Source organism: Chionomys nivalis, chromosome 25, assembly GCF_950005125.1.
Source record: "Chionomys nivalis chromosome 25, mChiNiv1.1, whole genome shotgun sequence".
Classification (NCBI taxonomy): domain Eukaryota; kingdom Metazoa; phylum Chordata; class Mammalia; order Rodentia; family Cricetidae; genus Chionomys; species Chionomys nivalis.
In genome coordinates, this window is record NC_080110.1 from 39,003,957 (window position 1) to 39,030,688 (window position 26,732).

The 26,732-nt window shown below is 44.5% G+C and overlaps 2 protein-coding genes across 3 annotated transcripts in view; both read left to right on the forward strand.

The window, feature by feature from the left end:
• Positions 1-4,767, forward strand: part of Nup107 (nucleoporin 107) — a 44,507-nt gene extending 39,740 nt beyond the window's left edge. For both annotated transcript variants that reach the window (XM_057757962.1, XM_057757963.1), the window contains exons 27-28: positions 3,648-3,815; positions 4,478-4,767. In XM_057757962.1, coding sequence (XP_057613945.1) covers positions 3,648-3,815; positions 4,478-4,585 — 276 coding nt within the window. In that variant the 3' untranslated portion in view covers positions 4,586-4,767. The remainder of the gene's footprint in view (positions 1-3,647; positions 3,816-4,477) is intronic.
• Positions 4,768-6,573: 1,806 nt separating this feature from the next.
• Slc35e3 (solute carrier family 35 member E3) lies at positions 6,574-19,369 on the forward strand. The gene is made up of 5 exons (XM_057758210.1): positions 6,574-7,131; positions 7,923-8,033; positions 10,997-11,155; positions 13,637-13,719; positions 18,755-19,369. The coding sequence occupies exons 1-5, from the start codon at positions 6,730-6,732 to the stop codon at positions 18,939-18,941; spliced, it is 942 nt and encodes a 313-aa protein (XP_057614193.1). The 5' UTR covers positions 6,574-6,729; the 3' UTR covers positions 18,942-19,369.
• Positions 19,370-26,732: the final 7,363 nt, after the last annotated feature.

Here is a 26,732-nt window from a genome sequence, read left to right on the forward strand (position 1 = left end):
ACTTTTTCCTCCATCTTAGTTAGCCACTGAGCCATTCCTCCAGCCCGTTTTTTAAACAATTAAAAAACAAGCCCACAACAGTAACAAAAGCCATACACACTGTATCTTCTAATGTTCTTTCTCTAAATAAAAACATCTACAGATTTTTTTTTATATAAAGTTGGTAGTTATAACTAAACCTCCCCATGTTTTAGCTTAAAAATACTACCTTGGAATAGGAGTATTTCATTCTTGAATATACATTCAGTATGCTCACTCAGACTAACTAAAATTAATTTTTTAAAATTCTAGATCTAAAATTTATTTGTTTCCTAGTTGTTGAGTTAGTTAGGGCCTTACTATATAATAGAAGCATACCTTGAACTCACTGTGTGCCAGCTGCCCTGGAACTTGAAATTCCCCTGATACATGCCTCCAAACCTGAGTCTAAGCTTTGATGTGTGTATATAACTTAGAAATAGGTGAGTCTAATACCGTGAGACATAAAACAACAGCATCCCTCTGAGACACCCATTTACATGACTCGGCATGTTCTTCCTTAAACACAGGCTTCCAGAGTAAGAATGAGCTGCAAAAGTATTAAATAGCACAAACCAGTGTGCGTGACCCCAGCATTTGGGGGGCTAAAGTCACTGGCAGCCTCAGCTGTCCCTCCCCACAAGAGAATTAAACGCAGAAAGCAAACAGTGGATTTGTTGTGAGTCCAGATGAAGAGATCACGTTGATAGCGCACATGCCTGGCATGATGGGGCCACAGCATATCAGTAAAGGAAAAAGAAGTTTGCTTTTGGAAGTGGCTGGACAGGATGCTAAGAGATGCAGGTGGGATGTGGAGCCAAGGAAGCGGTGACTGAGAAGGGAGAGGCACTGAGGCCGGCGACACTTCCTCTTCTTGGTAGTCTTTCTGCTGTCTTTTCTTCTGCCATCCCTCATATCCTCCTGTATATAGTTTTCCATGTTTTAATTGTGTAAAAAAATGATCCATTTCCTCTCCTTGCTTACCCCTCCCCCTACCTGATCCTTCTCGCTTGCTTCCTTATTGTCAGGTTGGTATGTTCTCTCAAACCTTAGGACTGTCTGCAGATACATACACCCCGCCTTTTCTCCTTCCAGAGAAAATACATATTTTCCCTTCTAACTTTCGCTGTAATGGTATTTAGTCTCATTCCTTTGGTGTGTGACCAAATGCCTAGTAAGAAACAGCTTAGAGGAGGGTGGGCTTGTTTGGGCTTGGAGTTTTGAGGGTCCAGTCTTGGGCATCAGGGGTAAGAGGCCGCTTATATGTCTGCAGTTAGGAAGGAAAAGGTGTGATCAGACCATAAAACCTCAAGTCCTCGCTTACCCTATTACCTACTTCAACAAGTCTCCACCTCCCTAAAGCTTCCAGAACATTCCTAAACAGCTCTACCCTCTGGGGGCTCAGTGCTCAAACACATGGAACTTAGAGGGACATTTTACACTCAGACCACAGCAGGTCTGATCCTGAGACGTGACAGAATGGTGACTCGGAGCCCCACGTCTTGGATAGTTGGGATGTCATTTTGAATGCTACTCAGTTCTACAGGTTGTGTGCGCTGGGGTCCCCTCTGCTGGCCCTCACATCACAGTTATGCCTTTTCTTTAAGCAGCTTAGTTGCTACATTGTCCTACCTCTCTAGCTTCTCTTTCCTGCCAAGAAGTGAATATTAACAGGGAATGCTGCTGCTGATAACGGTTGTTAGGTCCACTTCTGAGTTTTTGTTTATTGGTTCACGATATTAGGATTGAGCCCAGGCCTCGCACGTGCTAGCATACGGTACCACTGAACTCATCCTCCGCCATCAGTGTACTGTTGACAGGGGTTTCTGTCTTGCCCGGTCCCAAAGAAACACACAGAGATCTACATTAGTTATAAAACTGGTTGGCCTATTAGTTCAGGCATCTTATTAAATAACTCTTACATCTTAGCCTATAATTCTTGTCTGTGTTAGCCGTGTGACTTGGTGCCTTTTATCAGTGAGGCATTTCCATCTTGCTTCCTCTACAGTAATAACTGTAGACTGAGCCTCTCCTCTTCCCAGAATTCTCCTGTTCTAGTCACCCTGCCTGTAGTTCCTGCCTGCCTGCTTAGAAAAGTGCACCCCTTCCTTTACACGGGTATAGTCCATGCCATGTGTACATGACCAGTAGACTGAAGTACAGCTCGGATTTTAGCTCCACTGCCTGCTTGGCTACTTACACAGCACATCCCAGTGCGCCTCTGAGAAGCAGGAAGGAGTCTAGGAGCCAGAGGATGGTGCACAAGGAAACGGGAAAGCCTAGGGAGCAGCCGTCCAGTTGGTCTTTAAGGTCTCCCCTCCCCTCCCCTCCCCTCCCCTCTCCTCTCTTCTGTGTTACTCAAGTGAACTCAAGGTTCTTATAATTCCTGCCTCCCCCACTTTTTTGACTATACAAAAATAATTATTCACTCTCTTAGAAGTTTACAAGTTCTTACTCAGCCCTCCCTATCTTGACCTTCCTTTGCTGGCTTGACCGCAGTCAGGTTGGTAAGCCCTCTCAGATCTTAGGTACATCTGTGGTGATGTCTACACGTATGGAGGGAAATGAATGGTAATTATTTTCTGTCTGTCTTTACTTGTATGGTATTCAGTCTGATTCTTTTGTGTGTTGTTAGCCTAGATGCGTGAGAAACACACTCAGCAGCATCTTACTTCCATACTGTCTCTTCTAGTATATTTTAAAAGTTCATCTTCATGTCTTTAGCCTTAAAGTCCTATTTCCAAAAGAGAAAGAGAGAGAGAGAGAGAGAGAGAGAGAGAGAGAGAGAGAGAGAGAGAGAGAGATCTAGTAGACTAGATAATACTATGATCAAAGCTTGTTTTAATTTTTGGTGGCGTGATGAGGGCTCACGTGATAGCTCGGGCCTGTGAAGCACCGGGTCTTGTGTTTGGTCCCCAGAAGCTACCCTTATAGTGGTAGCACTGAGGAGGGAACGACAGGAGCCCTGGCGCTTGTCGGTCAGGCCGTCTAGCCTAAAGGTGAGCTCCAGACCTCGAAGGAGCTAGTGTTCTGGGGATGTCGCTCAGAGTTATTCTCTGGCCTCAGTACTTGGGCACACACTCATGCATGCACCTATACACGTGTGTACTAGCACACATACAAACATGTACACAGACGTTTTTAAAATAGGAATGATAAGCTTTAGAGAAAGAAATTCAGTGTTTTCCTGTCCTGGTTTTGACTCAGTAGTCACCCTCAGTATTCCTGGGGCATTGACTCTAGGATCTGGGAGATAAGTTGCTCCCTTTCGTTACATAAAGTGACATGCATGATATTTGCATGTAATCCTCACACACACTCCTGCCTGTACCCACTTAGTGTAAATGCCGTCTAAATAGTTGTTATAACAAGAACGGAACATATGCGTCTTTATACAGATGCAACTTCCAAGTATTTCCTTTAGTTGTTCATTAAATCTATTGGCTCCCAACATGGCTTACTTTTTGGTGGTGGTGTTGTTGTCTTATATTTTTGAGACGGGGTCTCTGGCACACAGTATACATCAGGCTTGCCCTGAACTTGCACTTAGGCTCTGACCTTGTCATCCTGAGTGCTGGGGTTTGGGATCACAGGTGTAGTGTGGAGTGATGGCTTGATGTCTGTCGTAGGATGCCGAGGAAGACCCTGAGAGAACACATCAGATGGCTTTGCTCAGAAAGCTCTGTCTGCCCATGCTGTGCTTTCTGCTTCATACCATACTGCACAGCACCGGTCAGTACCAGGAGTGTCTGCAGCTGGCCGACATGGTGTCCTCGGACCGCCACAAACTTTACCTGGTGAGTGCTGGGCCGGCTGCAGGTTTCTGTTTTACCTGTTGATATGCTTGCACAATGACGTTTGGAAATATAAAAGAAATGTTCCAGTTTTGGTATGCTTTTTAAAAACTGTCTCTATACATGAATGGAAGTATATATATTCTGTACATGAATGGAAGTTATATTCTATACATGAATGGAAGTATGTATTCTATGCATGAATGGAAGTATATATTCTGTACATGGATGGAAGTATGTATTCTATGCATGAATGGAAGTATATATTCTATACATGGATGGAAGTATGTATTCTATGCATGAATGGAAGTACATATTCTGTACATGGATGGAAGCATATATTCTATATATGGATGGAAGCATATATTCTGTACATGGATGGAAGCATATATTCTATATATGGATGGAAGCATATATTCTGTACATGGATGGAAGCATATATTCTGTACATGGATGGAAGTATATATTCTATACATAGATGGAAGTATATATTCTATACATGGATGGAAATATATATTCTGTACATGGATGGGAGTATGTATTCTGTCCTGTAAACCAGCACGAGGTCTCTGAGCCACACAGATCTTCAAGGAAAATTTCTTCTTAAGGTTGATTAGGTTTTTAAAAAGTTGATATTCTCATTTTTGATTTTTTTTTCATGTCAGGTATTTTCTAAGGAAGAACTAAGGAAACTGCTGCAGAAGTTAAGAGAATCCTCTCTGATGCTTCTAGATCAGGGGCTTGACCCGCTCGGATATGAAGCTCAGTCATAACTCATCCACTCTCTCTGATGCCCATGACGGGGCTGCTTGGTTGTTTGGTTTTTGTATTTGTAATTATGGGTTTTTCCTTTGGTATTATGGGGGAAAATGTAAAATTTAGTTTTTTTAATTTTGTATTATGTTAGTATTTCTTTAAGTATTTTTAATGAAATTATACAAAATAAATTTTTGTTCTACAAATACTAGTTTTCTCTTATGTAATAAATAAATTAATATTTTATTATTTTTTATAATCATAAATTCCTGGGATATTAAAATTTAAAGAGAATAGAGAATAAAAAATAGGTTTATTTTATGCAAGGTAAGTAATTTCTCATTTATCAACAAATTTAATATTTTTCTGAATAATAAAGTTAAGATGAATCTAGCAAGAGTATTTTAAAATGGAGCTGGAGAGATGGCTCAGCAGTTAAGAGCACTGGCTGCTCTTCCAAAGGACCAGGATTCATTTCCCAGCATACATAGAGTGCCTCACAACCATCTATAATTCCAGTTCCAGAAGATCTCATGCCCTCTTTTGGCCTCTGTGGGCACCAGGCACACACGTGATGAATAGAGATACATTTAATCCAAAAATCCACATGAAAATAAAAATTAGCCTAGCACCCACATGAGCCGAGAAACAGTCACTTGTAACTTCATCTTCAAATGGTCTGACCCTGCTGGCAAGAGCGCCTGCACTTAATGTGTGCATACGCGCACAACATGATTAAAAATAAATATTTTTAACCTAGAAAGGGGTTATAGAGTAGTGTTGTTTAGCAAATACTAGTTTTCTTAGGTGTGATCCTTGAAGTTGTGGTAATGGAGGGAAGTGCCCTCACTCGTCCTCAGGAGATGCACACTGAAATATTTAGGGTTGAAAGTCATAAAATCTGTACTTTGCTGAAATAGTTCAGCTTTAAAATTAAAATCTACACAGTAAAAGCAACGTGGTAAAATAGGAGCAGTCTAAAGGACAAAGGAATGTTTATCATACTAATCTTCAACTTCCCCTCCAAGAGAAAAGGTTTACATGGTGCTGGAAAAACTATAGCAGAAGAACCAAGTATGCATGCAGGTCATTACAGAACTCAGTCCAGGCAAAAGGGATCGGAATGCATGATGTGAAATCTATAGAGAACCAGTAACAGCTGAGAAAAAGAAAAGAGTGAATATAGATTTTCATTTCCAAATAATAATACAAAACTTAAAAGTCCTCTCCAGCACCAGACCTTTGAAGTTGGACTTCATACTTGCTGCTGGAATAAGCCGCTACCCTGCAGACCAGGCTGGCCTCAAACTCACAAATCCACCTGCCTCTGCCTCCCGATCCTGGGATTAAAGGTGTGCGCCACCACCGCCTGCTTTATAATAAGCCTCTTAGCAGTACAAAATAATTATCTTGGACCAAGATTTGCTTTTTAGGTTTACAAAAAATTTGTGGGTGAAAGATGTAGCATCTGTCTGTGGTTTAAAAGTTTTCGAGGTGCCGGGCAGTGGTGGTGCACAGACGGATCTCTGAGTTCGAGGCCAGCCTGGTCTACAAGAGCTAGTTCCAAACAGGCTCCGAAGCTATAGAGAAACCCTATCTCGAAAAAAAAACCTAAAAATAAAAAGGTTTTCGAGGCAAATAAGCCAAAATATTTTCAAACGTACATTCTAATTATATGACAGCTATACTGCCTCTCCGCTCTTCCGTGTATTTACACCTTTAAAGTTACTTTAAAATGCGCTTTCGTGTGAAATGCTTTTCCCTCTGCAGAGAATTAAAATCGTCCAGCACCCATGGTGTGTGAACTTGGCTGGGGTCTGCGCCGCCGGGTCTACCAGCTCGAGAGACGCTGTCTGCAAGTCGGGTGACCTGCCACAGATGTTACTCATCCCCTTCCCTCCCTGCACACCAGAGGCAAGAGCGGGCAGCGCTCGGCGCCCACTGCGCCTGCGCGGCGGAAGTGCGAGCGGGGTCACGTGGCCGCTCGGGGCGGGGCCGGCAGGAGCTGAGGCTGCCGGGGACCTCCTGGCGCACGCGTGTCTCCGGCCGGACCGGGAGGTGGGCGGCTGCGGCACGCGGCGGTGGAGGGCCCGGGCGCCCCGCGGGGAGGCTGGACAGCCCGGGCTTGGCCGAGGGTGCTGCTCCACCGCCGGCCGGCACCATGGCATCGCTGGCCGACCGGGTCCGAGGCAACGGGCGCATCGCCGCCGGGCTCCTGTTCAACTTGCTGGTGTCCATCTGCATCGTATTCCTCAACAAATGGATCTATGTACACCACGGCTTCCCCAATATGAGCCTGACCCTGGTGCACTTCGTGGTCACCTGGCTGGGCTTATACATCTGCCAGAAACTGGACATCTTTGCTCCCAAAAGTCTGCCTCTCTCCAAGCTCCTCCTCCTGGCCCTCAGCTTCTGTGGCTTTGTGGTCTTCACCAACCTTTCTCTGCAAAACAACACTATAGGCACCTATCAGCTGGCCAAGGCCATGACCACGCCGGTGATCATAGCCATCCAGACCTTCTGGTACCAAAAGAGCTTCTCCGTCAGAATACAGCTCACGATGGTGAGTAGCTGCGCGAGCGCCCTGGCCACCTACCTCGTCTTGCTTCCCGGGAAAATTGAAGGCTTATAAGCCTGGCGCTCTGGACTCATTCCCATCCTCTTGACTCCACACGAGTCTATAAGATAGTGACTGCGTGGCCCATTTTAGAGAGGAGTGAAGTGGAAAAAGCCATTTGGCACTCCTCTGGCTCTTAGTAAAAGGGTGTGTTCCTGTGGGTTAGAACTTACTATATGATGGGAATCTTTAAATGGTGAGGGGAGAAAGCTGCCTTAGATGGTACAGTTCAGTGTCAGGATATCTGCGAAAGCTTAACTTGAAAAGGAAAAGAAAAAGTCCTTCTACCCACGGGGAGTCAAGCCACGTATGATAACCACGAAATAGTGTAGCATAAACTATCTCAGGATATGCCTTCAGCGGCATACTGCTGGGATGCCTGTACCTTTAAATAAAAGTCATTAAAATGATGTTAGCGGTTAGTAGTTCTTAGTATTTTAGGTCTTGATGCTTTCCTTCTTACATGTGTATGCTCATGTAAGTACTAGTTTGGTGGTCCATTTACGTCCCTGGAAATGCATATAGTATTTCCCTAGAAAGCACGGTGCATGGATTCATGATTTTCTCCCAGATGTAGAGTTGTATGTGAATGTCTGCAGAGAAATTACTCTAATTTACATGGGATTGGCAGTTTTCCCAACAAAGAAAACATGCAGTTCAGTGTTCCCAGTGATGTGTTTTGTAAGACACTGTTCTTGAATTTAATCTCAACAGCATTTGCCTCTTTTTCTTTGCAGATCCCTATAACTGTAGGTGTAATCCTAAACTCTTACTACGACGTGAAATTCCACGCCCTTGGCATGGTGTTTGCTGCCCTCGGGGTGTTAGTCACGTCCCTCTATCAAGTGGTTGGTAATGTTTTTTTCTTTATGTGCCTTATTAGCAGATTTCTTAAATTTTGAAGTTGTATCCCCAGGTTAGAAAATACAGTGCAGAGACAATAAACTGTTGGGAAGAAAGCATAATTGATCAATTGTCTTAACTCCTGGTGAAGAGGAGACAGAAACTAGGGTGTGTGCTATCTAATTGTAAGTGTGCAATACCCATGCTTAACCATCAGAGTTTGGGACAATTTTTTTGTTATTGTCATTTTACTTTTTCCAAGGAAGTGTTTACAAAAGCAGTAAGGCTCTGCTTCATAAGTTTGTTGGTTATATTTGTCATTGCTCTTAAGAAATGCATACATTTGCAAACATTTGGACATGAAAAAATCAGGTGTAAATATTTTAAACTCAAAAGAAGTGTGGGTGTTGCAACTCTGATTGGCTTTTAATCATTTGTCTGGTCAATAGAGTGGTTTCTAGGTTTTTAACTTCTTGTACAAACACAGTGCCTTGTCTGTAGCCAGGATGTGGTTAAATTTTTTTCATGGATTCACTTCATTACCATAAATTCCCAACAAACTGGGTTTTGTGTCCTGTTTAGTGGGGAGAAATAGCAGGGAGTAGGGAACAGTGAAACAGTGTTCTCTATGCTGAAAACCTCGGTCTGGAAATTCAGGGTGTGCCTGCATGGGGAATCAAAGCCAAAATGTAACCAGTGTTACCTCTGTCACAAGTATCCACAGGTGATAAAGGAAGGCATTCTAGTTAGCAATGTCTGTTCAGTACTCCAGCCTAGCACCCAGCTCTTTGATGGTAGTGATTGTCCCAGAAACATTGTTACAGAAAATACTATCCCTGGAGGCAGGGCGCTGAGGACTGGACCAGGCCTCCTTCACTCTAAGCAGTCACTGTACACTGAGCTAAAAGTCACCCAGCGGCTAACAGTTTCAACAACTACTACTGCTAATGAGACTTCTAGGGTGGTGGTCCTGGGGCTCGAACCCAGGACCTCTTACACACTACACTCAGCCTCATCCCCAGCTCTCTTCACTTTTATTTTTTACACTTATTTTGTTTGTATGCATGAGTACACATGTGTGCATGTACATGCCAGTCACTATGTGCATATTGAGATCAGAGGGCAACTTGCAGAGGCCAGAGTCTAACACAGGAGTCCCTAGGATTGAACTTTGGTAGTCAGGTTTAGCAGCAGGAACCTTTACCTGCTGAGTCATCTCCTTTTTCTTCTTTTTACTTTTTGTTGGAGCTGATTTTTTGTTCTTGTTTTTTTGTTTTGTCATTGTTTTAAGACAGTACTGTATTGCTCTGGCTAAGCTGGAACTCAATGTGATCCGCCTGCCTTCCAAAGTGCTGGGATTAATGGCATGTGCCATTATGCCTGGCCTCCCGTCTTACTTTTTAGGAAAGAACTAAGAATGTGTTTCCATACCCAGTCTACTTGTTAAATATTAGAGTTCCTTTTACTCCTTATACATAATTCCAGTTCACAACACTCACTGTTTTTGTTTTTGTTGTTGTTGTTGTTTTGTGGCCATTTTATTCCTGAAGGAACAAAATGGCCATTTTTGCTTCAGACTTGCTGTAGATTAGAATCAAAAGGTCGGTAGCCCCGAGGCTCGCAAGGAGGTTGATGGAGTGGCTAAAGACACAGGCAAAGCTTCTGTACAGTAAAGAGCAGGTACGATGTCAGAGTAGGCAGACCCCAGCAGCACAGAGAACTCCCTTCAAACAGTTCGGCTGCCTGTTGTTTCCTTTTTTTTTTTTTTTTTTTTTTTTTTTTTTAAAGATTTATTTATTTATTATGTTTACAGTATTGTGTCTGCCTGCAGACCAGAAGAGAGAACCAGATCTCATTACAGATGGCTGTGAGCCACCATGTGGTTGCTGGGAATTGAACTCAGGACCTTTGGAAGAGCAGGCAGTGCTCTTAACCACTGAGCCATCTCTCCAGCCCCTGCCTGTTGTTTCCTATTTGGTTTCCAAGCTGTTCTGTTGCCGGAAGGAGCATCTTCAGCTCATAGCTGGAGAAACAGTAGGCTTATTGGTTTGACAGACATTTCCTTTATGCTCACCCCGAGGACAGAATGAAGAAAGGCAACGGTAACCCTGCCCTTCAAGATACATATACAGAGGACAGTCCATAACCAGCCCCAGGCCCAGGAAGGTCCTGCCGAGGCAGAAACGGCAGTTGCACGTGGGATGGCAAGGCTAGACTAGAGAGAAGGTTAAGTTGGAGGCACAGACGTTTGCTTGGCAGTGAAATGTTGAGATCTGTTCTTTAATATGTGTGGAGGCGCAGAGTGTTTGGGGGAACTTGTGTTTAGTGAGGCTAGACTGTAGGTGTGTTGTGGGGGGTGATGCTGAGTGGGTGGCAAAGTCTTGCTGTCACTCAGAGGAAATGACTCTATCCTGCAGACTCCAGCAAAAATTGGGAGAGGTGTTGCCGAGCCTTTATAGTTAAGAAAAATGACTCTAATGGCAATGGAGGGTGCAGGGAAAAAGGACAGTGTGAAGAACCTGGGACCCTACTGGCTAGAAACCAGGACTTCTAAGGAGCTGGGTCTCTGGGGGAGAGGAGACCATTAGGGATGGAGGCAGCACTCAGGTAGCTTATTTATAGACAGGAGGAGCTTGGTCTTAAACATGGCCCTGCAGAGCCCAGCAGTGGTGGTGCACACCTTTAATCCCAGCAGAGGCAGAGGCAGGCAGATCTCTTGAGTTCAAGGCCAGCCTGGTCTACAGAACAAGAATAGAGGGACTACTGCTTTCCCGTCTAAGGTATCAAGAAGTCAGTAGATCATTGCATACCGGGTTCACAGAGCTCCTGTATCTGAGGTGCTGTCTCCCCACTCTTTAAAACCTTGCAGAATAATGAGGTGTGTCCTCTTTCCTAGCCTGACGCTGCGCGGCTTTGACTGAGCGATGCTTTTCTGTGCACCTGACTTGTCTTCTCTCCTGATTTTCAGTGGGTGGGCGCCAAGCAGCATGAATTGCAGGTGAATTCCATGCAGCTGCTGTACTACCAGGCTCCCATGTCTTCCGTCATGCTGCTGGTGGCTGTGCCTTTCTTTGAGCCAGTGTTTGGAGAGGGAGGAATATTTGGTCCCTGGTCAGTTTCTGCTTTGGTAAGTCCTGATTGTTTTGGTGCCTAAGAAATTGCAGAAGTCATTCCTTTCCTGAGGCAGGGTTTGGATTCCAGAGCACAGCCTCAGTTCTCACGGTTACTCTCTAAGGGAGCCAGGCGAGGTTATTTTCAGATGAAGAAACAGAGGCACAGGAACATGAAAGGACTTCCCTCGACTAGGACAGCTGACCAATGCCCGGCTACCTCTCTGTCCATGCCAAACTAGAGTCCACACATAATTTGGGCCTTGAATTTTAATCTTATATTTTTACAACATGATTGTAGAAACAATGGCTATTTTGAATAAAGACTACATACTCATTGCATAGATTTCAAATATACATAAAAATAAATATTAAGAAAGTAGAGCCCCCTGGAAACCTAAGATATCGCATTAGCAATTTTTTGGTTCTGATCTTTTGCCTTGAGAGTCATGTAGAACCTATTGTCTGGTTGCCCGGCGGCTATGTAGATCTCAAGACCCATTACCTGGGCTGGAAACTCTGTCCAATGCTCCCTCCTAGGTAACAGAGAAGCAGCCTGGCAGAGTGGGTGAGGAACACAAAGCCGTGTGATCCTGGCCATTCACTCTACCCTCCTGTGTTGTCCGTCTGCCCCCTGATCATTTGTGGGAAACTAAGCTTTGGTTCTCCTATTTGTGTGTGTGTGTGGGGGGTGCACATGGAGGCCGGAAGTTGACATTGGGCATCTTCCTCAGTTATGCTCCACTTTTGTTTTTGTAGCAAGGTCTCTCTCTCGAGCCCCAGGGATCCTCCTGTCTCCACCTCCCCAGTGTTGGGATTACAGACACAGACACTGCCAGCTTTTGTATGAGTTCAGTGTATCTAGACTCAGGCCTCCTCCTTGTAGAGGTACTTTATTCATCAAGTGAGCCATCTCCTCATGTTGTGATACTTCAAGTAATTTCTAAGTCCTTTTTGTACATACTGTGTTCCTCATAAGGCCTTGCTAAGAAATGTTTTTGATTTAAGTAAGAATAAAAATGAACGATTCATCAGAATTTAATCTGCAAGTATTCATGTCCTGGTGTTAACAGTTGTGGTAGTAGTTGCTTACCTTTATTTTTTGCATTGTTTTTAATGAAAATTTATTGAAGCTGAGTTCAGTGATGTATGCCTGTATCTCAACCACTCAAAAACTGAAGCCAAAGGAATCCTTGTGTCTTTTTTTTTTTTTTTGGTTTTTGGTTTTTGGAGACAGGGTTTCTCTGTGTAACAGCTCAAGCTGTCCTGGAACTAGTTCTGTAGACCAGGCTGACCTCAAACTCACAGAGATCTGCCTTCCTCTACCTCCCAAGTGCTGGGATTAAAGACGTGTGCCACCACTGCCTGGCGGAATTCTTATGTCTTATGTAGGTACCTTGGGCAATATAGGGAGACTTCTGTCTGGGGGGAGAAAAAGAGAGAACAGAAAATATTTCTTCCTTAAGTGAATAAGAAAAAAAAAAACCTAGAAATTCACATTCAAGACTATTTTTTTGTTTTGTTTTGTTAGCTTCTTTGCTTGCTTTTTAAAGATTTATTTTATTTAGTCTGAGTCTGTGTCTTTGGAGGCCAGTGGTTCACCTCCCCTGGAGCTGGAGTTACAAGGTGGTAAGCTAACAGTGCTGGGAACCAGACTTGGGTCCTTTGGAGGAAAAGGAAGCACACTCTTAAGTGCTGAGCTATCTCCTAGCCCTCCCCCCCTTTTTTTGTTTGTTTGCTTTTTTGTTGTTGGTTTATTCTGCTTTTTTTGTTGTTGTTTTAGATAGCATCTCAAATAGCCAGGCTGGCCTCAGATTCACTGTGTAATCAAAGCTGCCTTGATCTTCCTGCTTCTCCTTCCCAAATGCTGGGATTACAAGGACCACAGATGTGCTCCAGACCCCAGGTCATCACTGCAGAGGTTCCCACTGTTATTGGAAAGTTTGTTTGTTTGGTTAGTTTTGGCTTACTGAGACAGGGTTTCTCTGTAGAGATCCACCTGCCTCTACCTCCTGGGTCCTGGGATTAAAAGTGTACCCCACCACTGCCCAGTACCAAGTTGATTTTCTAAACTCCTTTTTTTTTTTTTCGGTGCAGTGTTTGTTCGTCTATCTAGTGTGTTTTGAGACATGCTCTCAATATGTACCTCTAAACCACTGCCCAAACTCACAGTGATCCTCCTGCCTCTACCATAATACGTGTACCTGGGATTACCAGCATGTGACATCTTGTCTAAATGGATGGATTTTGCCGGGTGGTAATGACACACACCTTTAATCCCAGCACTCGGGGAGACAGAGGCAGGCGGATCTCTGTGAGTTCAAGGCCAGCCTGGTCTACAAGAGCTACTTCCAGGACAGGCTCCAAAAGCAACACAGAGAAACCCTCTCTTGAAAAACCAAAAAAAAAAAAAAAAAAAAAAAAAAGGATGAAGCTTGTGTTATTCCTAATGAGACATATTTGTTCCTGGTTTAATGATTCTCTTGGTTCATTTGTAGCTTATGGTACTACTGTCTGGAATAATCGCTTTCATGGTGAACCTATCGATTTACTGGATCATTGGGAACACGTCACCAGTCACGTATCCTTTCCGTGTACTCTCAAATGTGTATACTCTTTGTTTCCCGTGTGCTACATTGTTACATGGCCTTTGTTAAGTAGGCTGGTTATTCTAACCTTTTTTATTGTTATATTTCATTAGTGTGGGTGTTTTTCTGCATATATGTCTGTGCACACACGCATGCCTGATGCACTGGAGCCCAGAGAAGGCATCGGATTCCCTGGGACTGAAGTTACAGATGGTGCTGAGACTTCAACCCAGGCTCTCTGGGAGCTGTTAGCGGTCTTACCTGCCAGAACATTGCTATACCCCTTAGTTTTTTAAAAATGTCTTTCCACACTAGTGTTTATGAAATTTATTAACCGAGGATGAGTTTGCTTCTGAATTTTCTTAAGTAGTAGTGACCTATAAAAGCTGACTTAGCACCATGACTTGCAGTAATGGGTGATAATCTATTAATGTGGTATTTATTGACTGAGTCATTGAGTGGAGGCTTAGGAATGAGTCAGTTCTCAGCTTCTGTGATGATGAAGGAGAGGTGGTCAGCTTAGGTAACGGATGCTAATCCCGTGCCCTGGCATCTGATTGGAGTGGGTCTGTAGTTAGTGGAAACAGGTGTTCTTAATAGTCCAAATTTCTTTTTAAAAAATGAAGTTATATGTTGAAGGTCAACTTCCACTGCCAGTTCTCACATCCTGCCTGCCATCTCTGCGTTTCCCTTTGCCTTACTGTAAGCAAATGTGAAGAATGGATTTCCTCATGTGAAAGAGGTGGTTTGGTAACGTTTTATTTAAAGAGTTATACTGACTTAAGGCTGGGTGTGATGATGGTTCATACCTGTAAGCCCAGGGCGTAGAAGGCTGAGGCAGAAGGATTGCCATGTGCTTGAAGCCAGCCTGGGCTATATATACTGAGATCTCATTTATAAAGCTGAAAAGTATAAAGAAAAAAGTATGCTGACTTATATAAGTGAGTAAATACTGAGATGTCAGAAATACAAATAGCCTGTTTGCCAAATATCAATAAGTAACAACGATCATAATCGCTTTCAAAAACCCAGAGCTTAATATGTATCTTGTACTGGCTACTGTTGTGTAAACAGATCCGTTAGTTCTCATCAGAGCTCTGTGAAGGGAGAGTCTGTCAATTTACAGACAAGGAAAAGAGCCACAGAGGTGAAATAACTTGACACACATAGACCACACAGTGAAGGGAAAGGGATTATGGCTCCATGGTGGAGTGTTTGCCAGACTGAACAGAGCCCTGAGTCCATCCCCCATTACAGAGTAAGAAACAAGAGTGCATGCTGAGACATGCCCTGCCCAGTTTGTCCCGCAAGCTCTGCCTCATGTCATCAAATCAAGGCCTGCGAGAATGTGCCCTCATTAAAAGCATTCATTCAGGGCTTCAGAGTTGGGTCTGTGGTTAAGAGCACTTGACGCTCTTCCTGAGGACTCAAGTTCAGCTCCCAGCACCCACAGCTCAAAACTGTCTGTAACTCCAGTTCCAGGGGATTCAGTGCCCTCTTCTGGTTTCCAAGGGTACCAGTCACTTACTTGGTACAGAGACTTACATGCAGGCAAAATATTCATATACATTAGATAAACAAGAATAAACAAAAGCATTAATCCAACTAGTATTTATTGACTAAACACTACAGACCATTACTTAATTTAATCTTTATACAGGCCATATGCTGTACTTATGTATACTATATACTATGTATTAACACTCATGGTACTATAGCAAACCAAAGCGATGAAAAATCTCTTCCTTTACAGACTTAAATTCTAGTAGGAAGCCAGACTGCCAACATGAAGAAGAATTAAATATGAATACGTAGGATGGTAGTGTTGAGTGCCACAGGGAAAAAAATAAAGCAGGAAGCAGCCATGTAGAGTGCTTGGGACCCAGATTGGAGTTTTAGGTAGGCTGCTCAGGTGACCTCAGGAAGGTGGCTGTGCTGTCGCACTGGGAAGAGCGTTTAGACAGTGGCAGCACCAGGTGAGGGGCCTGAGAAGGGCAGCTGTGCAGGGTGAACACCGAAAGCCGGGGAGTGGGCTGAGAAGCAGGGAGAGCTGGGTCAAGTGGAGCTTTCCGGGAAGAGCTGTGAGTGCATGAGGTGAGAAGCCAGTGGAGCAGGGGGCAGAGGTGGCAATGCTCTCACATCCACTGTGAATCTCTGCAGTGTTGAGCAGGGCCTTGAGGCCAAGACTGCTTAGTTGGGCACCTATGCTATCCTTGCAAGATGGATAGCAGCATGGCATGTCTCTGCCACTAGGTGCCAGGAGCACCCCAGGCCCCACCCCAGCTGTCAAAAATGTGTGCAGCCATTGCTCACGTGATTGAAGAAATTCGGACCTGAGGAGGTGAAAAGAAGGGAGACCATCAGGAAGCCACCGCAGTTTCTAATTCATAAATACCAGCTTTGCGGGCTGCAGAGGTGGCCCAGCGGCTCAGAGCACTTGCTCTTTAGCCACAGGATCCGAGTCAGTTTTTGGCACCCATAACAGGCAGCTCACAGTGGCTTCTAAGTTCAGCTCTAGGGGATCTGATACCCTCGTCTGAGTGACACACACATGTATAAATGATGCTTTTTTAAGGGACAGAGGAAATGGTGAGAAGTACCGGGCTTCTGGACACCTTTCCAAGAACCAGCAGCAGGGTTCCTGAACAGTTGAGTGTGGAGAGTGTGAAGCAGGGAAGTGAGGCTGGGTGCTGTGCATGTGGCTGTCTGAGGTGGAGGACTGAGGTGCAGTAGAGTTCCAGGTGCCGGGTTCAGGGCAGGCCTCGGGGATAGTCCTGAGTCCTATTCACAGAGGGGAGAGGAACTAGGCAGAGGAGCTAAAGAGGAGCATTGGAGGGAAGGGAAGGGGAGGGAAGGGGAGGGGAGGGGAGAGTGGCGATGAATCTACCAGAGGGGGAGGGGGCCCTGTGTCAGGTGCTTCTGAGCGGGGTTTGAGGGAGATCCGCAGTTGGTCCCCAGGCGAGGCAACTGGCGGTTTTGACCCGGAGCACTGAAGCAAGGCGAAGCCTGCCTGGAGCGGACAGAACTGGAGCTTGCGCTCTTTGTTTTCCTTTCCTAAACAGAGCCACCAAAGAGCGTCATTAAATTTGCCTTCCCTTTCCATAAATGGCTTTGACAGGCCGTGAGCTGCCTAGCAGGGCTGGGAGTATTTGAAGCTAACACACTAGAAGCAGTATATTTGAAGGTAGCACAGAATTGAGATAAGGTGTGACATCGTGGTGCCATCCTGGCCATAGCTTCCAGATCGCCTGGGAGCTGCCCACGCTCCTCTGAGGGCTGCCACTGTTTCGTAGAACAGTCTCACGTAGCCGGCCCAGGCTGGTCTCAGATTTACCATGTAGCTGAGGATGACCTTGATCTCCGGTGCTCCTGCTCCAGCCTCCTGAGAGCTGGGGTTCCAAGCCTGCATCACCACGGCCAGCTGCGTTGTTTTTGGAACTAAGTGGAGAGCCTGCACGTAGAGGTCAGGCAGAGCCAGGCCGAGGCTGAGGCCTACTACTTCCTGTGAGCTAAGTGTGGTGGGAGCTCTTTGGTTCCACTGGGGTCCACTCTGACTGAGGGGCATAGGCTTAGGCTCAGTCAGCTCGTTGTCTCCATCACTGCAGAGAGGGGGGGCAAGAGGGAAGCAGCAAGGAAATTAGGGGCAGTAACATCCACGGTGCTGGGCGGTCCTGTCGAACATGGGCGAGCCGTCTTGACAACTTACGGTTGACTTGATGGTGCATGCTGTGTCCCAGGAGCTTCACAGGTATTGATCTATATCAACCACATAAGCTAGGCACAGATCATCCTACCATTTAATAGGCAGGGAAACCGAGGCACAGAGTGGGAGCTGCCTCTGTGCTGTTTCTAGGAAACACATAGGTTTGCAGCGTACATCCATAGAGCAATACAATATTAGTTTAGATAGAAAAAGTAATTATGTGTAAAATGTATCAGGAGAATGATTTCTGAGGGGTGTATGTGTATGTTTTTTTTAAATATGAACAATGACTTGGGAAACAACTTTAGCCCAGTAATGAATTGCTGGCGGTATCTTGGATTATAACCTGAACTTTGGAGCTAAATAAGTCCGCCTTTGTTTAGACTCCCGGCGCCTGAGCTGTGTCCCTTGGCTATTGCAGTCAGTGGGTGAGATGACTCAGCAGGTGAACCTTCCACGGGCCTGGCCACCTGGGCTCAAGGGGCCACATCGTAGCTCCATAAATTGTCCTCTGAGCTCCATACATGTGCCTTGGCATGTATGCATGCACACATGAGTACATAAATAAAGTATTTTTTTTAATTAGTAGACTCTCTGGGCCTCCAGAGTTGTAAAATGGGCGAGGTGAGAAGCTTCTGGAAGAACTCCCGACAGAGTGCCTGGCGCTGGGTCTTGCTCCCTCTCCGTTCCTCTCTCCCTTGCCCTCCTAATCTTAGGCATACCCGAAGTTTTCATTGCGCCAACTCCCTGTCACCTGGCCCATCTCAGCTCCTCCGTCTGCACACCCTTCCTCCCCGGTGTCACCTCTGTGTAGAGGTCATCAGGACACTTGAGGCAGTCTCCTGTCACTTTGGAGTGTGTGTTTATGTTGTTTATGTCCAACCTGGAAGAATAAACAGTGTTAGGGCTAGAGAGACAGCACAGCAGTTAAGGGCACACCCACCACTCACACCAGGTGACCAAAACTGCCTTTAACTGCAGCTCCAGGGATTCCAACATCCTCTTCTGGCCTCCATGGGTATCAAGCTCACATGCACAGACATAACACACACACCCTCTCTCACACAGACACACACAATGTTTAATGCAAAGTCACCATTTTCAACTCTCTGTAAATTGCTAAAACCATGCCCGAAGAAGGTCTGATTGACCCAGTGCGTCACCTAAGTGTCTGTTCTTTAAGTGCCTGGTGATTGTCGAGTTCATAATACATGAGGCTCTTCCAGCCACAGGTAGCCTTTGCCATCTGTATGCTGTTAACGCACACCTGTGTGACCCCAACATCTGGCTCATTGCTTCTTTGTCTCCTTATCTGAACACCTCAGCTATAACATGTTCGGACACTTCAAGTTCTGCATCACCCTGTGCGGAGGATACGTTTTATTTAAGGACCCTCTGTCAGCTAACCAGGGACTCGGCATCTTATGCACGCTGTTTGGCATCCTCGCTTATACCCACTTTAAACTCAGCGAACAGGAAGGAAGCAAGAGTAAGCTGGTCCAACGACCCTGAGCTTTGGCGGAGAAAAGAAGGCTGCACCAAAAAGATGAGAAATGTGTAAGCTGGTGGAGAAGCTGCCATGCAGCGTCCCCAGTGACTTACAAGAAGTATTTTCTTCAAATATGACGACTGTTAGTACTTTTCATCGATTTAATTTTCTAAAACCAAAATGGTTAGCGCTTCTCTTCAAAGACTTTCTGAAGCTGGAGCTGCCACTCAGCGGTGCAGTGTTTGCCTCGCGTGCAGAAGACCCTGGGCTCAAACTCCGGCGCCTACAAATAATGACACGGACTGCGTGTAAGATGGTTCGTTCTACCAACTGAAGTACAGGAAAGTTGGGTTCCTGTGACAAAGGGTGCACACTCCAGTGCCGCAGGCGTGCCCTGGCTTGTCTGTGCTTACACAGGATTCCTGCTCGCTAACATGGTTTCCCACTGTGAGGTTTAGTATATGTTAGTCACTGCGTGCAGCACAGGAGGTTGAACCCAAAGCCTTGCACTTGCCAGACAAGCACCACCATTGAGTTACACCCAGAGACATGGAGTCAGAATTTAAATTAAAAAGTGGTTTATTTTCTTTATCATTTGGACAATGATAGTAGATTTGAGACAGGATCTCAAATGTAACCCTGACTGGTCTGGAATTCTTTTCTATATAGCCCAAACTGGCTTTGAATTCATAGAGGTCTGCTTGCCTCTGCCACCATACCTGGCCTTTAGCTGCTTTTATTATTTCATTGTAGAACTGAAATATTCGCAGAAAGCAAACTGTCATAGACATGATCATAAAACAAACCACGGCTCTGAAAGCCCTACTCTTTCAGTAGCAAGCTGATATAAGATGTTCTTGCCTGTCAAACAGGGCAGGACTGCTGGAGTCAAGGCCCGCTCGGCAGCGTAGACTCTGCGGTCGGGAGTAACTGGGGTTGGTAGGATGGCAGTCTCGTTGGTCTTCGCATGGCTTTGAGCTTTCAGTGAGCTCTAGCTACTGTTTATGGAGTTAAAAGCAAAACTAAACCCCACAATTAAATGTCTCAAAGAAAGGCCTATAGGGCCAGAGGGAATAGTCCTGTGGTAGACTGCCTGCCTACCGTCCCCAGCAGCAACCACAGAAGCAGACTACATGTGGAAATAGGTAGGTCTCTTTACCCTGGTAACTGCTTGTTCTGCTATGGCCTCCATTCCAGCCCCCGCCCTCCACAGAAGGAAGCTGTGTGGAGGGAGCACTGTATGGCGTTGAAAACTGGATCGCACTGTGCAGAAAATGACAGCAAAAGCTCTCAATTCTAGGCTGAAACTTGGTGGAAAATAGGGAAGATGTGAAAGAGAAGTAAAAACACTCGATAGCTGTGTGAGATTTCAGAGGGATGGAGAAGTTCTTTTAATTGAGAAGCTGGCAGAATGCATGGTCTCCAGCAAATAGAGTGCTGTGTATTGTGTCTGCCTTGAGTATCTGATGCTTCACCATTCCAACTCCATTGATGACCTCACAAGAGCAGCATCTTTCCTCTTGAAATAACTTTTCTGGACATACACTTTCTGTGAGAAAACAGCTAAGACAAAGAGCCATGTATGTATCTACATTGTGACTACAGATTTTATCTTAGATTTTTTTTTCACAGAGAAAGGTAACTTTTAGTATCCCTTAGGGTTTTTTGGTGGTGGTTTCTAGGGTTTTTTGGTTTTCCAAGACAGGGTTTCTCTGTGTAGCCCTGGCTGTACTGTAACTCTCTGTTGACCAGGCTGGCCTCGAACTCATAGAGATCCACCTCCCTCTGCCTCCTGGATGCTAGGACTAAAGGTGTGTGCCAACACTGCCCAGCATTTTTTAGTTTTTTAACCAAATAAAAAATAAAAAAAACATGGGTTCTATCCCGAGCACTGCCAAAACAAAAACAAAACTTTCAAGAAATCAGGAAACAGGCTGGACGTTCCTTGGCCATGTAGAGCACTTGGACTTCCAGGGCAGCCTGAATTAATGCTGAGATCCTATTAGCAGGAACTAAGAAGGAAAGGCAGTATGCCTGTTTCAGGATCGTGTGGTGGAGAATTTCACTGTGTCAGTCCATTGTATCTCAGTGGATCTGCTGCCATGTTTGTATTCTGTTTGCAGAGCTAAGAACTGCAGAGCACATGCATCTTCGGTATTATGCTTAAGCATTTTCTGTATGTGTTTAAATTAGTGTGTAACTGTTTCCCAAAAGCTAGAGACGTGATATTCCAACACAGAGATCATCTGGCTTCTGAGCACTAACAACTGAGTTCATTTGTCCTGTGTACAAGCTCTTCACTGTCAATAAAACCTGGGGGCAGAGGATGATCCGAAAAGGAAGGTGTCATGAGTGGGAGGTTCCGTGGGGATGAGTAACAAGGCTGGAGAGAGAGGAGTGAAGCTGTGTCCGCATAAGTGAATAAACTGCTCTTAGAACTGCAGACTGACAAGCATTTTTCACCCAAAGATGATCGTCAAATTGAAAAGAAAGTTTCCTAGGAAAACGCACCAATACCCTAGCAACAGGACTCTTGTTGCCAATGGAACTGGGTTTAGGTTGGGTTTTTTTGTTTTGTTTTGTTTTGTTTTTTTGTTTGCTATTGTTTGTTGTTGTTTTTTGAGCCTGTCCTGGAACTTGCTCTTGTAGACCTCAAACTCACAGAGATCTGTCTGCCTCTGCCTCCTGAGTGCTAGGATTAAAGGCATGGACCACCACCGCACAGCTCTGGGTTTAGGTTTTAATCACTTGTGGTGTGGACTAGAGGTCATGAAGATGTGGTCCGTGTGTGATGTGCTGTGCTGCTGTGTGTGCAGACTCTCAGCTCCACTACAGCAGAAGTCCAGTCCCTTTTCAGTCCGTGTGGGTGAGGGGCGTGTGTGAGGGGCGCTGTGTGGACGGCTCAGTGGTTAAAATACTGGCCGCCCAGGCATGAGGACTCAAATTTGAGTCCCTAGCCACCCACATTAAAAGAGAAAAACAAAAAAGCCACATGGGGTAGTACACACCTTTAATTCCAGCACTCCGGAAGCAGAGGCAGGTGGACCTCTGAGTTTGAGTCCAGCTTGGTCTGCAAAGTGAGTTCCAGGGTTACACACTGAGACCCTGTCTGCAAACAAAACAAAACAGGCTTGGGGGACCGGAGAGATGGCTCGGTGGGTAAGAGCGCTGACTGCTCTTTTCAAGGAGCTGGTTTGATTCCTGGCATCCGCATGGCAGTTCATAACCATCTAGAACTCTAGTTCCAGGAGATCAGTGCTCTTCCCTGGCTCTGTAGGCACCAGCTGTGCAAGTGGTGCCCAGACACACATAATTTTTTGTAACCGTGACTGTTTGAGAACTCACTATGTAGATCAGTCTCGCCTTGAACTGAGAAGTCTGCCTGCCTCTGCCTCCCTAAAGGCATGTGCCACCCTGCCTGTCCATACACATAAAATTTTTAAAATAAAAGCTAGGAAACCCTGATCCCTTTACTGTGGGAAGGAGAGACTGGAGGATCCCTGGGGCCCTGTCTGGCTTCAGGTTCGGTGAGAGGTCTCAGGGGCACAAGGCAGCGAGTGACGGCAGAACGCTGCTGTCTTCTCTGACAACATCTGTAGTGTGCGCACGTGCACACACCCATTCATTCATTACACAGCAGGAGCACTGGCAGGAAACAAAGCATCAAGGTACAGTGAGAGTGGGTGTGGCCTTCAATCCCAGTACTCAGGAGATAGAACTGCGTGGATCTTTGGAGTTGGAAGCCAGCCTGAGCTATATAGAGAATTCTAGATCTAGTCAGGGCTGTTGGCACCTGTTCTGGGTTAGAAAGAAAAGCCATGCTTGCTGAGGGTGCAGTTAGCTATTTGCAACTTCAGGCATGCCCCTGAACATCTCTCTCTCTCTCTCTCTCTCTCTCTCTCTCTCTCTGTGTGTGTGTGTGTGTCTGTCTCTATCACAATGATAAACTAAGAAATGCAGCCTTTCTTTGCTTTATTTTAAAAATACTTCCTAAAGTCTTGCTGTTTTAAAATCACCAATGGGCAGGCCCGGGTGGCGGAGGCACCGACAGTCAGGCCCGGCAGGCAGGCCTAGGCGGCGGAAGCACCGGCGCGCAGGCAGGCCCAGGTGGCGGAGGCACCGGCAGGCAGGCCTAGGCGGCGGAAACACCGGCGCACAGACAGTTCCGGGCGGCGGAGGCACCGGCAGGCAGGCCCGGGCGGCGGAGGCACTGGATACAGGATAGTGCGGGCAAGAAACAGTGAAGCCTGCACTGAGAACAGATTGCCCCGCTACAATTAAATCAAACCCAATAGATAGCATCGGTAAGAGGAGATGGGCAGACGCCAAGGCAAGAATTCACCCAACAATCTGAAAAACAACATGAAAACACCAGAACCCAATGACCTTACAACACAAGGACTTGAACACCCTATCACAGGAGAAGAGGAAAAAACTGACTTTTTGAAAGCAATAGAGTCCCTTAAACAACATGTAAAAAACGCCCTCATAGAAATGGATGAGAAGTATAACAAAAAGTTTGAAGAAATGAGTAAATACGTAAATGATACCCTGGGAAGCCAAGAAAAAACGATCAAACAGGTAATGGAAACAGTCCAAGAATTGAAAACTGAAATGGAAGCAAGGAAGAAAACACAAACTGAGGACCAGCTGGATATGGAAAATATAGATCAACGAGCAGAGACTACAGAAACAAGCATAATCAATAGAATACAAGAGATAGAAGAAAGAATCTCAGATTCTGAAGACAACATAGAGAAAATAAACGCACTGATCAAAGAAAACACCAAAACCAACAAATTCTCATCACAAAACATTCAGGAAATATGGGACACAATAAAAAGACCAAACCTAAGAATAATAGGGATAGAAGAAGGAGAAGAGGCACAGCTCAAAGGTCCAGAAAACATTTTTAACAAAATTATGGAAGAAAACTTCCCCAACATAAAGAAAGATATTCCTTTGAATATTCAAGAAGCACACAGAACACCAAACAGACTGGATCAAAAAAAAAACGTCCCCTCGCCATATAATAATCAAAACACAAAATATACAGATTAAAGAAAGAATATTAAGAGCTGCAAAGGAAAAAGGCCAAGTAACTTATAAGGGTAAACCGATCAGACTTACACCTGACTTCTCTATGGAAACCATGAAAGCCAGAAGGTCCTGGATAGAGGTACTACAGAAACTAAGAGACCATGGATGCAAACCCAAACTACTATACCCAGCCAAGCTATCGTTCACTATCAATGGAGAAAACAAGACATTCCAGGATAAGAACAAATTTAAACAATACGTTGCCACAAAGCCAGCCCTACAGAAAGTAATAGAAGGAAAATCACAACCCAAGGAATCCAACATTGCCAACACTGCCTACAATAACCCAGGCATCTAGCGACCCTTCAACAGCACAACTCAAAGAAGGGAGACACACAAACTCTTCTACCAAAAGCAGTAAGAATAACCGGAGTTAACAACCACTGGTCATTAATATCACTTAATATTAATGGTCTCAATTCACCAATAAAAAGGCACAGGCTAAGAGATTGGATACGAAAACAGGATCCAACAGTCTGCTGTTTGCAAGAAACTCATCTCAACCACAAAGACAGGCATCTACTGAGAGTAAAGGGTTGGGAAAAGGTTTTTCAAGCAAATGGTCCTAAGAAAAAAGCAGGTGTGGCCATACTAATTTCTAACAAAACTGACTTCAAACTAAAATCAATCAGAAGAGATCGACAGGGACACTTTATACTCATAACAGGAACGATTCAGCAGGATGAAGTCTCAATCCTGAATATCTATGCCCCTAATATAAAAGCACCCACTTATGTAAAAGAAATATTGCTAAAACTCAAGGCAGACATCAAATCACACACACTAGTAGTAGGAGACTTCAACACACCTCTCTCACCAATGGACAGGTCAATCAGACAGAAAACTAATAGAGAATTAAGAGAATTGTTGGAGGTAATGAATCAAATGGACTTAACAGACATCTATAGAACACTCCACCCAAATAGGAAAGAATACACCTTCTTCTCTGCAGCTCATGGAACCTTCTCGAAAATTGACCACATACTTGGAAACAAAGGAAACCTCCACAGATACAAAAAAATATCAGTGTCCACCTGTGTCTTATCAGATCACCACGGATTAAAGTTAGAAGCCACCAACAAAGCTACCCCCAGAAAGCTGACAAACTCATGGAAACTGAACAGTCAACTACTGAACCACACCTGGGTCAAGGAAGAAATTAAGAAAGAAATTAAAGTCTTCCTTGAATTTAATGAAAACAAAGAGACAACATACTCAAACCTATGGGACACGATGAAAGCAGTGCTAAGAGGAAAGTTCATAGCACTAAGTGCCCACTTAAAGAAAACGGAGAAAGCATACATTGGGGACTTAACAGCACACCTGAAAGCTCTAGAAAAAAAAGAAGCAGACGTGCCCAGGAGGAGTAGAAGACTGGAAATAATCAAACTGAGGGCAGAAATCAACAAAATAGAAACACAGAAAACAGTCCAAAGAATCAATGAAACAAAAAGTTGGTTCTTGGAGAAAATCAACAAGATTGACAAACCCCTATCCAAACTAATTAAACGACAGAGAGAGAACACGCAAATAAATAAGATCAGAAATGAAAAGGGGGACATAACCACAGACACAGAGGAAATTCAGAGAATCATTAGATCTTACTACAAAAGCCTGTATGCCACAAAACTGGAAAATGCAAAAGAAATGGACACTTTTTTAGATAAGTACCATATACCAAACCTAAACCAAGACCAGGTGAACGATCTAAATAGACCTGTTAGTCGCGAAGAATTAGAAACAGTTATCAAAAATCTCCCTTCCAAAAAAAGCCCAGGGCCAGATGGTTTCAATGCAGAATTCTACCAGAACTTCCAAGAAGAGCTAATACCTATACTTCTTAATGTATTTCACAATATAGAAACAGAAGAGTCATTGCCAAATTCCTTTTATGAAGCTACAGCTACCCTGATACCAAAACCACACAAAGACCCAACCAAGAAAGAGAATTACAGGCCTATCTCACTCATGAACATCGACGCAAAAATTCTCAATAAAATACTGGCAAACCGAATCCAAGAACACATTAGAAAAGTTATCCATTATGATCAAGTAGGCTTCATTCCAGAGATGCAGGGCTGGTTCAACATACGCAAATCTATCAATGTAATCAACCATATAAATAAACTGAAAGAAAAAAACCATATGATCATTTCATTAGATGCTGAAAAAGCATTCGACAAAATTCAACACTCCTTTATGATTGGAGAGATTAGGGATACAAGGGGCATACCTAAATATAATAAAAGCTATTTACAGCAAGCCGACAGCTAACATTAAATTAAATGGAGAAAAACTCAAAGCCATCCCACTAAAATCAGGAACACGACAAGGATGTCCACTCTCTCCATACCTCTTCAATATAGTGCTTGAAGTTCTAGCAATAGCAATAAGACAACATAAGGGGATCAAGGGGATCCGTATTGGAAAGGAAGAAGTTAAGCTTTCATTATTTGCAGATGATATGATAGTATACATAAGCGACCCCAAAAACTCTACCAAAGAACTCCTACAGCTGATAAACACCTTTGGTAATGTGGCAGGATACAAAATCAACTCCAAAAAATCAGTTGCCTTCCTATACACTAAGGATAAGGAAGCAGAGAGGGAAATCAGAGAAGCATCACCTTTCACGATAGCCACAAATAGCATAAAATACCTTGGGGTAACTCTGACCAAGGAAGTGAAAGATCTATTTGGCAAGAACTTTAAGT